This window comes from Hippocampus zosterae, chromosome 17 (genome assembly GCF_025434085.1).
Source record: "Hippocampus zosterae strain Florida chromosome 17, ASM2543408v3, whole genome shotgun sequence".
NCBI lineage: Eukaryota > Metazoa > Chordata > Actinopteri > Syngnathiformes > Syngnathidae > Hippocampus > Hippocampus zosterae.
Genome location: NC_067467.1, coordinates 9,011,229 through 9,025,258, shown reverse-complemented (window position 1 = coordinate 9,025,258; position 14,030 = coordinate 9,011,229). Strand labels below are relative to the sequence as shown.

The window sequence follows — 14,030 nt, the reverse complement described above, 5'->3', positions numbered from 1 at the left end:
AATCACGGCATGACAGGTTTCAAGTTGTAACAGGATAAGGGTCACAAACGTGCTCAAGTTGACTTTAGGTTGAGGTGACTTAAGAGTCCTTTTTTGCCTTGTAAATCCATGTTACAAAACATCTATCTAATGGTTTTCCCACATGCTGGAGACTAAACAGAACGCAATCATGACATCCGGAAGGCTCCAACAAGCTTTAAGAAGGTTCACATTAAATGGGTTGCATTAAGCTTTAACCGCTTCTTCTCCCAAATGTTCCATCAATAAGGTTCTGATATAATTTAATAGGGTTCTACGGTGTTTTAATAAAATATACTAGTAACTATGTTATAACAAGTATGTACGGCTGGAGTTGTTGTAATGTTTTCTTTGTGACTGTTGGGGGAAGCACTGTGTCGCCATTGCCACGAAGTACAGATTAAAATAATACAAAGAAGAAGCGGGAATGGAAAACGGCACAAAAATTGTCAAGCAGACCGATGGAGCGTACGGTTCATCCAAAACAAACCGACTGATTAGCCTGGTCGAAATATTTAAGCCAGCTCGCATTTGCAGCTGAGTTGCTGCCATTTAGTGGAAAAATACAAATAAATGTATACACAGGGATGGACGAAGTTGTGATGGAATCCGATGAAGGTTGTAGATGTGAAGCTCAACTCGGCGTAGCTGAAGCTTGGGAAAACGTCACAGCAGCTCTGGTGAGGCTTCGTTTGAAAAACAACACTTTGCAACTACATTAGAAGACTTTTGACTCCTCTTCGTTCCCGTTTTCATTTGCCCCGGCAAATAAAAGAGCTTTTATTTGCATCTGCGGTTGGCTCCAATAACACACGTATTGCACCAGAGTTGGTGTACTAGTGAGACTCAACAAAGTCTACTAGTACAGGGCTGCCTGATGCTTGATATCCCGAATGTTGTCAAAATGCTCCAACATGTGCTTCTTGTGGTTCAGTTGTCTCCAGGTGGCAACCCGAAGAATTACGAGCTGTCGGCCAGTGTGGAGGTGTTGTGCAGTCAGGGCGCTGCTCAGCTTCTGGCCAGTTGGCTGCTGGAGACACTGCAGATGCGTCTGTCCTCCTCGGTGGTTCCTGAGTTCTGGTGCGGACTCAAGCAGGTGGAGAATGAAGTGGATGAGAGGGGTCGGGTCTGGGTTCTCCTCACTACTTTCCGGACGCTCCTGGAACGATTGGAGCCGTTTTTGGGCAAGTTGGGCACACTACTTTATTCTGAAGTCGTGTATAAAATGGAGGGATTATTATCAGGAGGGCTCGAGCGCGATGGATTTTTTTTCAGCCTGATGCTGATTAAGAAAACCTTTATTAGTCTCGCAATGGAGAAACACTTGGCAGATAATGACTAAAGGGACTTATTTTTGGCTTCTGAAAGGGGAAATCAACTCAAAACCATTCCAGTAATATGTTCTGTCATTCACTAGACTGCTTACTTTGTTCATCTCTGTTATGCATTTAGTGGGAAAAAAAAGGAAATTATCTCCTTCTCCTTGCAGTGGGCTTGGAACGTTTGGGGGCGTGGCAAGATGAGGGCCAGGCAGGTGTTTGTGGCCCTGGGTCTGTCGGCCTCCAGGAGCGAGCCTTCACCATCATCAGGGGCCTCCTCCTCTTCCCGCCTTCACAACTTCTCCAAGATCGCGTGCTGGATTTCTACAGCAGAACCTTTTCAGTCTACATCGCACGGAAGGGCCACGCCCACGGGGACGGCGAGGCCCGCGCCCAAGGTTCCGAGGACCCGGAGGGAACGAACGCCTGCGGCGGATGCGGGGTACCCGTCGACGAGTGCTGGTGCCAGGAGGCTCTCAAATATCTGCAGGAGCTCGGCCACATCCTGTGAGTGCAAACGCAACTCTTTCGAGTCCCGCCAACATGATGAGAAACACGTCAACTTTGTCAGACACTTTTGAAAAGCGAAGCTGTGTTTTGACAAGCCATTACTTTTTTTTTTTTTTTTTGGTCTTGTCAAACTGGCTAACTGAGGAATGACCCACCGAAAACAAAATCTGCTTGTTTGTGCATTTTCTGTACTGTCAATTTGAAATCATGTCCCATTTTGGTACCAATTAAAATAATTGCTTTTTTCAACGATGCTGCCCAAAAATAACGCCTTTAAAAGAGAAAAGAAAAGAATGCCTTTAAAAAAAAAAAAAACGGTTGGTTGGCGTCGGCCTAGTTGCGACCTTGCACTCTTTTTCAGGTCCAGGGTGGAGCTCCTGGAGTGGGTTAGCTGCGATGCAGTCACGTCCATTCTGCACCGCCTCATCGAGCAGTGGCTGGAGCAGCACTGCCGCGGCGAGTACGAGAGATCCTTCCTGGATGACTTCCAACAGGTGAGCTCCTTCTCAAAGCATCTTGCCCGCCGTCTTCGAGCAGCAGACCTACACAACAGTGAGTAATGTGACAAGACAATGCGACATACACTTTCTACTTCTCGCCACAACATTTACTCCCTTTACATCATCCATATTCTATTCACGTTAGGTGCCAGAACTTGACCATTGCATCTCACAGAGATTCACATCTAATTTTTATCCACGCATCCATCCATTTTCTGAATCGTTTATCTTCACGAGGGTCGCGGGCGCGCTGGAGCCTGTCCCAGCTGTCTTGGGCCAGCGGGTGTGGTATACCCGGAACTGGTCGCCAGACCTGATCTTTATCTTCTACTCGAAAGCTGTGCTGATCTCAAACCCAAAGTGATGCAACGCAGCCACCCTCAGGGGTCTGTTCATTATTACAGTGGTTTACAAAGCTGAATTTCACAGGGAAGCTGGACGAGAGCCTCGTCCACGCCTGCGTACTTGTCAAACATTTGTGGGTGAGACAGATGCTTCCAGTTGACGACTAGGAAGCGCCATGTGCTCCTTTGTCCCGCAGTGGTTGGAGCTGGTGGTGGGCTGGTTAAGTCAGGTGTTCTACAATCAGGAGGCCCGCGATGGCCCCCCGGATCACGCCGCCCCAGCGAGCTCGGTGCTGAAGCAGTGGCGATGTCACATGCATCAGTTCTTCTGCAGGATCTACGTCAACATGAGGATAGACGAACTGTTCAGCATCATCAGAGGTATAATAGCATAATGCCAAAGGTGCTTGTGAGAATGAATTGTGTGTGTATATGTATATCTTTTTTAATTAATAATGCTGTCTCGTTTAGACTTCCCAGAGTCCAAAGCTGCAATTGAAGATCTCAAGTTCTGTTTAGAAAGAACCAACCAGCGCCAGCAGCTCCTCACGTCACTCAAGTCGACTTTTGAGAATCGCCTGCTGCACCCGGGTGAGCTCCCCGCGCTCCCTTTTGTCCTTTAACGAGCGGGTCTTAAAGGCCCAGTATCGTAATGAAGACGGTTGTCATTTCGTCAGGCGTCCACACGTCAGACATCCTCACCGTTTACATCTCGGCCATCAAGACCCTTCGAGAACTGGACCCGTCTATGGTGCTTTTGCAGGTCGCCTGCCAGCCCATCAGGAAATATCTCAGGTCTCTCAATCAATTACGCACGCGAGGGCTGAGATAGCTGTCAGTCAACCATCAACTCAAATGACATTCAAGTGGCCACGTGTGTGAAGTTGCGAGACGAGTAAGCGCGCATTTGGGCTTTTTCAGGACCCGTGAGGACACAGTGCGTCAGATCGTGGATGGCCTGACGGGCGACGCGGTGACGGGCTGCACCGACCTGGCGTCGGAGCTTTCCCGAGGCGACCCTGTCACGCTGGAGATGCAGGACAGCGACGAGGAAGGCGGCGACCCAGAGAGCTGGACCCCCGACCCCACCGATGCCCTGGCAGGTCAGCGAACGCGTCCTCCGCAGATGGGATGTTTTTGTGTCCCGGTTTCTCTTTTGTTCCAACGGTGAACGTGGCCTCATATCCTTTTGCACACCAGATAAGTCAGGCTCCAAGCGGCGCTCGTCGGACATCATCAGCTTGCTCGTGAGCATCTACGGCAGCAAGGAAATCTTCATCAACGAGTACCGCACTGTGCTAGCCGACAGGCTGCTCTACCAGCTCAACTACAACACCGCCAGGTATGCCGCCGGCGGGGGTCGGGGGGGGGGCCACGTCACGCCATGCTACCTTGCGCCTCTCGTGCGTTTGCAGGGAAATCAGGAATGTGGAGCTGCTGAAACTTCGCTTTGGAGAGTCGCACATGCACTACTGTGAGGTCATGCTCAAGGTAGGAAGCAGAAAAACAATTAAGTGCTTTACTTCAAAGTGTGGCGCGGGTAAGGGAAGCGCCAAAATGTTGTGGCAAAGCGCATGCCCATATAATGGTGACATTTAGTCAATAAACTAAAATAGATCAATGTAAACTCAAAAGTGAAAAGGTTACCACAAAAGTGTAAATGAAGAGTTGTCCGAAGCGCGCCATCCAAGCAGCTCGCCCTTTGACGTCATTTGCTTCCTTGTGTGTCGGAGCGCAGGACATGGCTGACTCTCGCCGCATCAACAGTAACATCTGCGAGGAGGAAGAGGAGGAGCCACGGCAGGAAGGGGCGGAGCCTCGGCCACCCCCGTGGCTGTCGGCCATCGTTCTGTCGTCGGAGTTTTGGCCGCAGCTGAAGGAGGAAAAGATGGAGATGCCCGCCGTCGTGCGGCGCGCCACAGACGACTACACGCGACGATACGAGAAGCTGAAAGTAACGCACGCCCGCCGTAATCGTTAAAATTTACCGAAGCGAACACGAACGCAGGGCTCTTGGAGCAGTCACAAGTCAATACTATAATTAACTCATTCAGTACCAGCCAAGTCTGAAAAGACGTTTAAAAACGTCTTTGGGAGTGAATGAGTTAATAGATTGACAAATTTTCTGGATTGGTTATAAAATTGGAAGTAAATTCATTTGCACAACAACAAAAAATAGAATGAGTTCATTTGTTATGAATATATAGAGCAGTTTTAAATCAAGTAATTTAATTTCAAAAAAAGAACAGTTTTTTGTCATGGTGAGCTAATTCCTTTTGCGGATTTGATGTTTTGTTTTTTTTCACCTCCCGTTTTTGCGTTTGCATCAGGCCATGCGGACTCTGAGCTGGAAGCCTCACTTGGGCTCGGTCACGCTGGACGTGGAGCTGGAGGACAGAACCATCAGCAATGTCACCGTGTCACCGCTGCACGCCGCCATCATCCTGCACTTCCAGGATAAAAGTCAGACTTCTCATCTCACGTCCTCCCAACCGACACCTTTCGTGCATTTCACAATGCTTCAGACACTCGAAACAATTGTGATTCAAATATGACAAAGTCCATTTTCACAATGCGGCATTACAACTAGGTGGCGCCGACAAGTCTGGCGATGACTATCGTGTCCTGCGCATTTTAGGTAGTTGGACCCTGGAGGAGCTGAGCGCCGCGCTGAGCGTGCCCAAGGAGGCGGTGCACAGGAAGTTGGCGCTGTGGCAGCAGCACGGCGTCCTGCGCGAGGAAAGCGCCGGCCGCTACACTGTGCTGGAGACGGCGTCCTCCTGCAAAGACAAGATGGAGAGAGGCGCCGTCATGATGATCGACAGCGACGACGAACACGACTCCAACACCACCACGCAGACGCAGCAGAGGGAGGAGAAGATGCAAGTAAGCGCAGAAGCGAGAGCAAGACGTGTCGTGGACTTGGGTTATTATCACATCAGAAGTTGCAACGTAGCCATACAAGTGTGAATGTAAGCCCAGATGATTGACATGTCGCGCTCTGTGTGTGTACGCCAGCTGTTCTGGGCGTACATTCAGGCCATGCTGACCAACCTGGACAGCATGACGCTGGAGCGCATCCACTCCATGCTGCGGATGTTCGTGGTGTCGGGACCCACAGTCACGGAGATGGACGCCGCCGAGCTGGAGGCCTTCCTGCAGCGCAAGGTCCGCGAGCAACACCTTATCCACTCCGCCGGAGTCTACAGGCTGCCCAAGACCGCCTGACCAAAAGGGGGGCCCGCCAAGCTCACGTTCCATTGGCAAATCAGGATTCCTACAACTGCATGAGCCAATTTTCCCCCAGATATGTCACTTGACCCCATTTTTTTTTCTTGAGACAAGAGGATTGTTTTCATCCCTCGGGCGAGACCAGTTGGCAGTGCCAATCAAGGACAGAAGGACCGATCATTAGGCACACCACTGTTTGGTGGAGAATAAATGCCGCCAACTGGCTGTTAGGACAATATTGTGGAGTGGAGTCAAAATACACATTTACAACACAAATAGATGATTTTGGTGGCTGGAACAGACCAATTAATTGGATTTTCTTTGATTGCGGAGGGGAAAGGTGATTTGTAAGAACAAATGAAACTCGCTAACATTTCAGTTGTTCATGGTTAAGCATTTGTCAAGTGGCAGATGTATTTTTTCAGGGGGGAGGGTTGTGGGGCGATATTCTACATTTGTTTTGGGGTTTGGCCCCTTGCAATGAAAGTAGTATGTTCAAGTGAGTTGAGGAGCTTGATGTGGTACTTTACCGCCATCTTGTGGCAATTAAAAAACAGCATCAATCACTTTGATTTGGGCTGCATACAAGCACTGGTCAATGTAATGTTTCATATTTGTCAAAAGTCAAGAAAAATTGCAATTTTGTTTTAAGAATAAATCTGTTAAGCAAGAAATGGCATTGCCATGTTTTGCTGCAACTCCTCCCCCAGTTGATGTCAATGTGGAGGGACTTGGAGGTTTTAGCATGTGGTGAACATCCTACATTGCCCAAAATCATTTTGGGTTGAAGACTTTATTTGTACAATTGCTAGGCAACAGAGTTACATTAAAAAAAAATACCAGTAACACACATTGATCATGTTTGGGTTAGTGTGACCGCAGTTAAGACAAGAAGTTCAAATAAAATCTGTTTGTCTTCATTCTAGCGCTGTCCTCCTTTGTCCTTTTACAAGCGCAACAATACAAATGTGTCGGCGCCAGCTTCGGGTTGATTTGACCCTGCGCAGAGCCAGGAAGACACACGCGCGCTTTGATTCACATTGAACAATACAAAAAACACAAAAAAATGTGTACTGGGCCACACAGACAGGACGTCACACCACCTGACTAAATCTGCGACAATACAAAAAGAAAGTAAGATTGTCCAAGCAAAAAATTTGCTGTCCCTTCTGTTAATGCTGTTGTAATAGTCTCATGGCATAATTGCGGGTCATTTTATGAGACATAACGTACAAATAAAAAAATAGTGTGCTGAATCTTGATTCCACTGTTTTATGTGCAGATTGAACGATTCAGTGATTGTTTGGTTTACCACTTGGGGCCTGCATACCACACTTTGAGAATCTGTTGGTCTAAAAGCTTTTTCTGGGAAACAATTAACATCTGCCTAATAGCATTAAGAAGCTTCAAGATTTAAGTCATGCTTTTTGTATATTTGTAAAAATTGGGCATTACCTGATGATGTGGATTTTTTTCTGAGTTCTGCATTATCAAGAATTGTTAAATAATTTCAACAAGAAAAAAAGATTCTAAAGTGCTACTTTTTTATATCATATTAGGCATAATGGATGAGTCTAAAGTTTTTTTTTTAACATTTGCATATTTAATACAATGTACAAGTGGTTAGACATGAACGTCCCACAGTGGTGAGGTTGAGGGTTTGAATGTGGGCTCTTGCCTTCTCGTGTGGAGTTTATCGGCGCACCGGGAGAAAATTCACGCACGCACGACTTCTGCTTGTCTGGCTTTCCTCCGAATATGATGTATGATGCACGAATGTTTAAGACAAAAACACTTCATTGCAGACTTTGTACTAATATTATGACCCTAGTCCACAATAAATCGCAAATGACTTCTTCTTGCAGTATTTTGACTTAAAAAAAATCTACAAATTCATTCTTTAAAAAAACAAATTCAAAATCATAGTGCAGTAGCTGTATATTTTGTGAGTGTGGCCCCAGCACTAGTGTGTATTAATGCTACTCCAGTATTCACATGTGGTCATATGTCGCTAGTACAGTAGTCACCAATGAAGTTGTCAGTGCGGACGTGAGATGATGAGCAAAAAAAAGAACAATACAACAACAAACTTGTGCTTTTACTCTCAGCAGCATTTCTTGGCTCTCTTCCGGCGGTCCCGCTCCCGATGCGCGTTGATGTTGACCGTGTCCCTCTCGCGCTCACGTTCCCGCTCGGCCCGGCTCTGACTTTGCTTCTTGGCCCGCAGGACCATGTGAGTGAAGGCCATGAACATCTGCCGGGTAGCACGACGACACAAGACAACGTGTCACAAAGGTTTCGCCACGGTTATGACGCGTATTGCTGCGTTTTTGCGTTGTACCGTATCTTACATGATCAGTTTCATGGAAGCGTCACCTTTTAATGTGATGTCCCATTAAAACATGCCAAGTTTGACTCCCCCCCCAACCCCCCCCTTCCTGTAGTCGCAGAAATAAGCTTGCGTACGCAACAGACCTCTTCCACGTTGATGTTCTCTTTGGCACTGGTCTCAAACACGCGCACCCCCACCGACTCCCCGAAGCGCAGCGCGTCCTGGGTGTCCACCTGCTTTCTGGATGGGTCGTCGTTCTTGTTCCCTACTGAGGTGACCAAAAAAAAGAAAATTGTCAACCATATATTCCCCTCATTAAAAACTCTATATTGTGTTTTGGAAATACTCAATTAATGCTTTCAGCACTAATGTCAGCCATCTAATTGCAGGGGTGCCCAGCCACCGGTCCGCGGGGCATTTGGTACCGGGCCGCACAACTTACATTATTTCTGTTGTATTTATTTTGGAATATGAAAGATATTTTATTTTGAAAAATTACCCGATTCTCCGTGACATCCGTCTGTGTCACCACAGCTTCTCCGTCACGTGACTGATTACGCCAAAAACAAAACGCCGGAGCTTGCTCAATGAGTAAAATGAACAGCTGGAGATCGCAAAAGACGGCGGCTTTAAAAGTACGTTCGAGACAACAACTCTGCCGGTGTTCTGGATTCAAGTTATGGCTGAATACTCCCGAGATCGCCACAACGTTGTATCGTATTTTGAAGGCATTAAACATTACCATAGCGATAAGAGTGTTGCAGCCAGATTAGACGCTCCTCGTGTTTATTATTATCTCTCGAAAACACCACAGTGTTCATAAAGCTCTTACAATATTCATTCATTCATTCATTCATCTTCCGTACCGCTTGATCCTCACTAGGGTCGCGGGGGGTGCTGGAGCCCATCCCAGCCGTCTCCGGGCAGTCGGCGGGGGACACCCTGAATCGGTTGCCAGCCAATCGCAGGGCACACAGAAACAAACAACCATTCGCACTCACACTCACACCTAGGGACAATTTAGAGTGTCCAATCAGCCTGCCACGCATGTTTGTTTTTTTTTGGAATGTGGGAGGAAACCGGAGCACCCGGAGAAAACCCACGCAGGCCCGGGGAGAACATGCAAACTCCACACAGGGAGGCCGGAGCCGGAATCGAACCCGGTACCTCTGCACTGTGAAGCCGACGTGCTAACCACTGGACTACCGGGCCGCCCTCTTACAATATTATTTTGTAGTATTTATCCATCCACACCTTAAATGCCGAGCCGTGAAAATATTGTCTGACATAAACCGGTCCGTGGGGCAAAAAAAGGTTGGGGACCCCTGAGCTAATGGCGTATATCAAAATCGACGTGTAGTGAACAATTATGAAGAAAGCCGTAGTGTTGTCATAAAATAGACGGACGGACAAGAGAAGCAAGGGATCCGACTCACCCAGCACCTTGCAGACACTGTCGCAGTTTTGAGAGATTTCGTTGAGCCAGCGCTTGACGTTGACAAACGACTCGGGATTGGTCACGTCGTACACTATGATGACGCCGTGCGTGTTCCTGTAATACCTGCCCGCACGCGCACACCAAAAGTTGAGCTTGTGAAGACAGGCCTGTGTGTGTGTGGACGCGGTGTTTGATGCGCTTACGTGGAGGTGATGGTCCTGAATCGCTCCTGTCCGGCCGTGTCCCAAATTTGTAGCTTGACACGCTCCCCTTCCACATCCACCGTCCTGATCTTGAAGTCCACGCCGATGGTGGTGATGTAACTTCCTGTTGGCGCACCCAGTTATTGGAATGATGCTTTAAGGCATTCTTCTTGACATTAATCCCTCCCCAACTCCCATACAGTAGAAAGTGCTGTGAATAAGTAAGCAGTCCAGGTCCTGAAGAAGCAAAGGAGCTCCACACCACTAGCATATTTGTCTTTTTTATGTGACCCAAGTTTCCCACATAAATCAGATTTCCCCCACAACTCTACATATACATATATGTACAGTACGTGGATGAACGAGTACTTCAAACGCACCAGAGAAGGAATTGTCGGCAAAGCGTAGCAGCAGGCTGCTTTTCCCAACATCTGCAAGAAGAAAACATGGCGAAGAACGTCAGAGGCGAGGAACATTGACAAATGACAAGACGGAACAAAACGCACTGGAATCGCCGATGATGAGCAGCTTGAAAAGGTGATTGTAGTCTTTTCCTGCCATTCTTGACTTCTCACTGTCGCACTTCTGACACGACTTCTGCCGCTACAGCACTCACTCTATGAGCGGCACTGATCTTTGGGTTCCTCCTCCTCAACAACAAGATGAAAGAGAGAAAAAAAAGAACTAATGTAGACAACAAACCTTTATTCATAGAGCACTTTGAAACAACCACTGCTGCATACAAGGTGCTGTACATAAAGTAAAACTCAAGACAACAGACTGTTAAAAACTCAAAAGACATTTTTGCTATTGAGTTAGTTTTAGTCCGAGCATCAAAGCTTGCACACGAGCGATCAAAGCTTGCACAATATGGATTGTAACTTGGAGCTACTGCTGAACGTAACCCTGAATTCATAAATATGACTGCATATACTATATCATTGTTGTTATTATTATGAAAAGCTGATGTCCCAGAGAAAAAAATTTGGGCAGATTTGGAGTCTGAACAAATTATATATATTAATCTACAAGTTACTTTCATCTCAGATTTAAAAAAAAATAGTAAAACTTTGTTGACCAGCGCTATCAAAAATAATGATCAATTAATTTGACAATGTCCAGCTCCAGCCTCCCTGTGTGGAGTTTGCATGTTCTCCCCGGGCCTGCGTGGGTTTTCTCCGGGTGCTCCGGTTTCCTCCCACATTCCAAAAACATGCATGGCAGGCTGATTGAACACTCTGAATTGTCCCTAGGTGTGAATGTGAGTGCGAATGGTTGTTCGTCTCTGTGTGCCCTGCGATTGGCTGGCAACCGATTCAGGGTGTCCCCCGCCTACTGCCCGGAGACAGCTGGGATAGGCTCCAGCACCCCCCGCAACCCTAGTGAGGATCAAGCGGTTAGGAAGATGAATGAATGAATGAATGAATAATTTGACAATGATTAGTTGTCAATTACTGTATTCGTTGGACCTCTGATAGACAACAGAAAAGACAACTAACAAAGTAGAGGACGAAGTAAATGACTGCAAAATAGACGACAACGAAGTAGCTGACGAAAGATGACAAAGAGGAAAACAAAGATGCCGAGGTTGACAATGAATGTGAAGTTTTGTGTTTTTTAAGCAGGAAATGCTCATTTGCCTTTTTGATCGAACCAGTTGCTCTGTGTGCGGTGGACCGACGATGTCAAATGTTGCGATTGTGTCTTTGGTCTAAAAGGGCATTTTCCAACTCTTGTGAAAAACTTTGCAAATCTTCCTTGTGAAAAGTGCTCCCGAATACAAACAAAATGTACTTACTTTACTTACTTACTGTGTCCGGCATCCTGCTGACTTCCAGTTTCACTTTGGCAATCCAAGTCCGAACTTTCCAGGTTCTGACAGCCGACGAAAGACGACCATGGAAAAAGTCAACGCAAACACGAAGGGCTTAAGAGATGATGTTCCTGCTCCTCAGAGGTTCCATCACTGAAGTGTCAGGAGCATCAGGCAAGGGAGGTATTGTGTTCCTTCTTTTTCAGTGCCGCCACCAACTTGACTACACAGAGAGGAAGAAGAGGTCTTGTGTTAAGGAGCTAAAAGCAGAAAAGAGAACTTGTTCAAGGAGAACGGGTGTCAGTTTCATCGCGAATGTTTTAGTACAGAATTAGATCCATGTATATGTATAACACTTGGAAGCAAATGTTTTCATAAATCACAGCCAGAGTTATTCAATTATTAGCACACCTATTTTTTTTTGCAAATCCAGTTGAGAAAACAGAGGTCTTTCAAGTGCTTATAACAGAGGATGCTTGTCGACACCGGCATGAAATTCATTCACTTTACCAGAATGAAACTGTATCGTTCCAATTTTTTGGTCCATTTACCTGCCCTATTCTTTTCTTTTGGCCAGTCAAACAGCTGTTTGCCCGACTGTGAACAGTGCATCATCACCACACAGGTCCGAGGCGAATAACTTGATAACAATGGCAAAGATTAGTTAACAGGGCAATCAACAATGCATTATGATGGCTGAGGAGCGACTCGGCATTCTGTAAATGACATCACTTGTCGAACAAATTTATTTTCGTTATAAAGTGCGTTGCTACGGGTCTAACTATGAAGCTGGGTGGGTTGCGCTAAAAAAATACTAACGAAAGTATGCTGGAGATACTTTTAGCCCTAGGCATTACTCCAAAGATTTTTGGCCAAGTTTACTTCACACCTGAACTTTTAAAACAGGCACTTCCTACTCTGCGGAAGTCAGAAATGCCCACCGTTCAATCGGAAAAGGAGCTGGGGTTGTCCAAGAATGATGAGTTCATATATAGCTTGAAGACTTTATATTTGGAAACATGTAAACGACTCCTAACGATTGTGCACTCACTCACTCTCAAGTCGTTTTTGTCGAGAAAAGAGCGAGCGTGTTAATGCTAACAATGCTAGCATTGCAGACGCGAACAACGCGACCACTGGGCGACGGGTGGGAAACAAGTTTTTTTTAAACTCAAAGTGTCAAGACGTTGACACCAATAAAAAGGCGCTAATTCGTGTGTTATTCACTGAATGGAAAATGAAGACGTAGACATGTCTCGTCCCCTTATACATACGTTTATATATCCACAACGACGAGACAACTGAACGTTCCTACTTCCAAAGGAACTAGAACGCAGCATCGCTAACTATCGCTCACGTGTTCATATAGATAGCATCTAAATCAAATTATTTGACGTTTTAAAATAACAACGATAGTAACTCTTTCACTTTGAAAATACCTGCTTTTAATATGCTAACGTGGTAAAGTTGCTAGCACGCACACACACACAATTACATTTGGGGAAAAAACGTTATGATGACGTCACAACCCCTACACACCTTCCGGCTTGGAGTCAAACTTGTTTCGTTTTTTCTTCAAAAACGAAGTTATCAACGAAACAAATAATCTCATTGTTGCTCGTTTGGACGCCAAGTTGCGTCTTTCGAGATCATGTTCCATTCGGAGTATTGATTCTATATTTTCGCTCATTGTAGCTCACAATTTCAACATGTCACGGGAGTTTTAGCGCTCGCGTTTTGCTGCAATCTCACTGAGTCATGAACGGTAAAAACGGCGACAAACCGAAAGCACTCGCTTTAACACAACAACACGACTGTGAAATTAAATAGTATTTACATGGTGGAGTAGGAAGGGGGAAAAGTACATGGTTAGGATGTCGAACGTCTAAACGAACTCTGTTTGATGTCCTCAGGCCTCTTGCGGGCAAGAAAACTTGTCGGCACACTCGCGTAAACTCGTCCGCATGTGTCAAACTCACCGGAGGGTGGACGGCTCGTTGAACTCGTCGGAGTCTCCAAATGAGCAACAGAGACGAAATGCCTCGAAAGGCGATTGTCCACCAACGCTGATGAGCTGCCTGCCGCTCTCCCACTCCCAAGCATCTCACGCTGCCTTTGTGGCGCCTCGGATAAAGCAACGTCGGCGGAAAAGACACGACAGCAACGTTAGGAATTGAAACAAAACATTTTATTTACTCCTTTTACTTCTAAGCCCTTAATATCAACCGATAACATTAGAATCAAATTGTTTTTTTACTTTGTATTTATAAACAAGTAGTTGTTCTTGTTGAGGCTTTACACTTTCCCCACCTGACACAGGCT

At 46.3% G+C, this 14,030-nt stretch overlaps 2 protein-coding genes across 10 annotated transcripts; one reads left to right on the top strand and one right to left on the bottom strand.

Moving 5' to 3' along the window:
- Window positions 1-436: 436 nt before the first annotated feature.
- Window positions 437-7,184, top strand: anapc2 (anaphase promoting complex subunit 2). The gene is made up of 14 exons (XM_052048845.1): window positions 437-698; window positions 953-1,202; window positions 1,508-1,844; window positions 2,209-2,341; window positions 2,889-3,072; window positions 3,163-3,282; window positions 3,369-3,486; window positions 3,613-3,794; window positions 3,892-4,033; window positions 4,107-4,182; window positions 4,430-4,645; window positions 5,022-5,154; window positions 5,330-5,577; window positions 5,710-7,184. Exons 1-14 carry the CDS (start codon window positions 606-608, stop codon window positions 5,917-5,919), a joined length of 2,442 nt encoding a protein of 813 aa, XP_051904805.1. The 5' UTR covers window positions 437-605; the 3' UTR covers window positions 5,920-7,184.
- A 143-nt stretch (window positions 7,185-7,327) lies between these two features.
- Window positions 7,328-13,970, bottom strand: si:dkey-16l2.16 (ras-related protein Rab-35). 9 transcript variants are annotated; one of them, XM_052048864.1, is made up of 8 exons: window positions 13,688-13,965; window positions 11,703-11,931; window positions 10,402-10,542; window positions 10,276-10,326; window positions 9,896-10,019; window positions 9,691-9,815; window positions 8,398-8,522; window positions 7,328-8,176 (listed from the first exon to the last, which is right to left on the bottom strand). In XM_052048864.1, the coding sequence occupies exons 3-8, from the start codon at window positions 10,454-10,456 to the stop codon at window positions 8,027-8,029; spliced, it is 630 nt and encodes a 209-aa protein (XP_051904824.1). In that variant the 5' UTR covers window positions 10,457-10,542; window positions 11,703-11,931; window positions 13,688-13,965; the 3' UTR covers window positions 7,328-8,026. The 9 variants fall into 9 exon arrangements, with proteins under 9 accessions (XP_051904824.1, XP_051904825.1, XP_051904821.1 ...); XM_052048865.1 differs by having other exon boundaries at window positions 11,707-11,931; XM_052048861.1 differs by having other exon boundaries at window positions 11,694-11,931; window positions 13,688-13,964.
- Window positions 13,971-14,030: the final 60 nt, after the last annotated feature.

Bases quoted from the DNA above. Each gene is read 5' to 3' on its own strand.
- anapc2 (XM_052048845.1), top strand. From the start codon at position 606: ATGGACGAAGTTGTGATGGAATCCGATGAAGGTTGTAGATGTGAAGCT. The intron at 1,203-1,507 runs GCAAGTTGGGCA...TTCTCCTTGCAG, and splicing joins ACGATTGGAGCCGTTTTTGG to TGGGCTTGGAACGTTTGGGG. The intron at 4,183-4,429 runs GTAGGAAGCAGA...GTCGGAGCGCAG, and splicing joins ACTGTGAGGTCATGCTCAAG to GACATGGCTGACTCTCGCCG.
- si:dkey-16l2.16 (XM_052048864.1), bottom strand. From the start codon at position 10,456: ATGGCAGGAAAAGACTACAATCACCTTTTCAAGCTGCTCATCATCGGC. The intron at 9,816-9,895 runs GTAAGCGCATCA...GCGTGCGGGCAG, and splicing joins TTCAGGACCATCACCTCCAC to GTATTACAGGAACACGCACG. The intron at 8,177-8,397 runs GTCTGTTGCGTA...GCTACCCGGCAG, and splicing joins AGAACATCAACGTGGAAGAG to ATGTTCATGGCCTTCACTCA.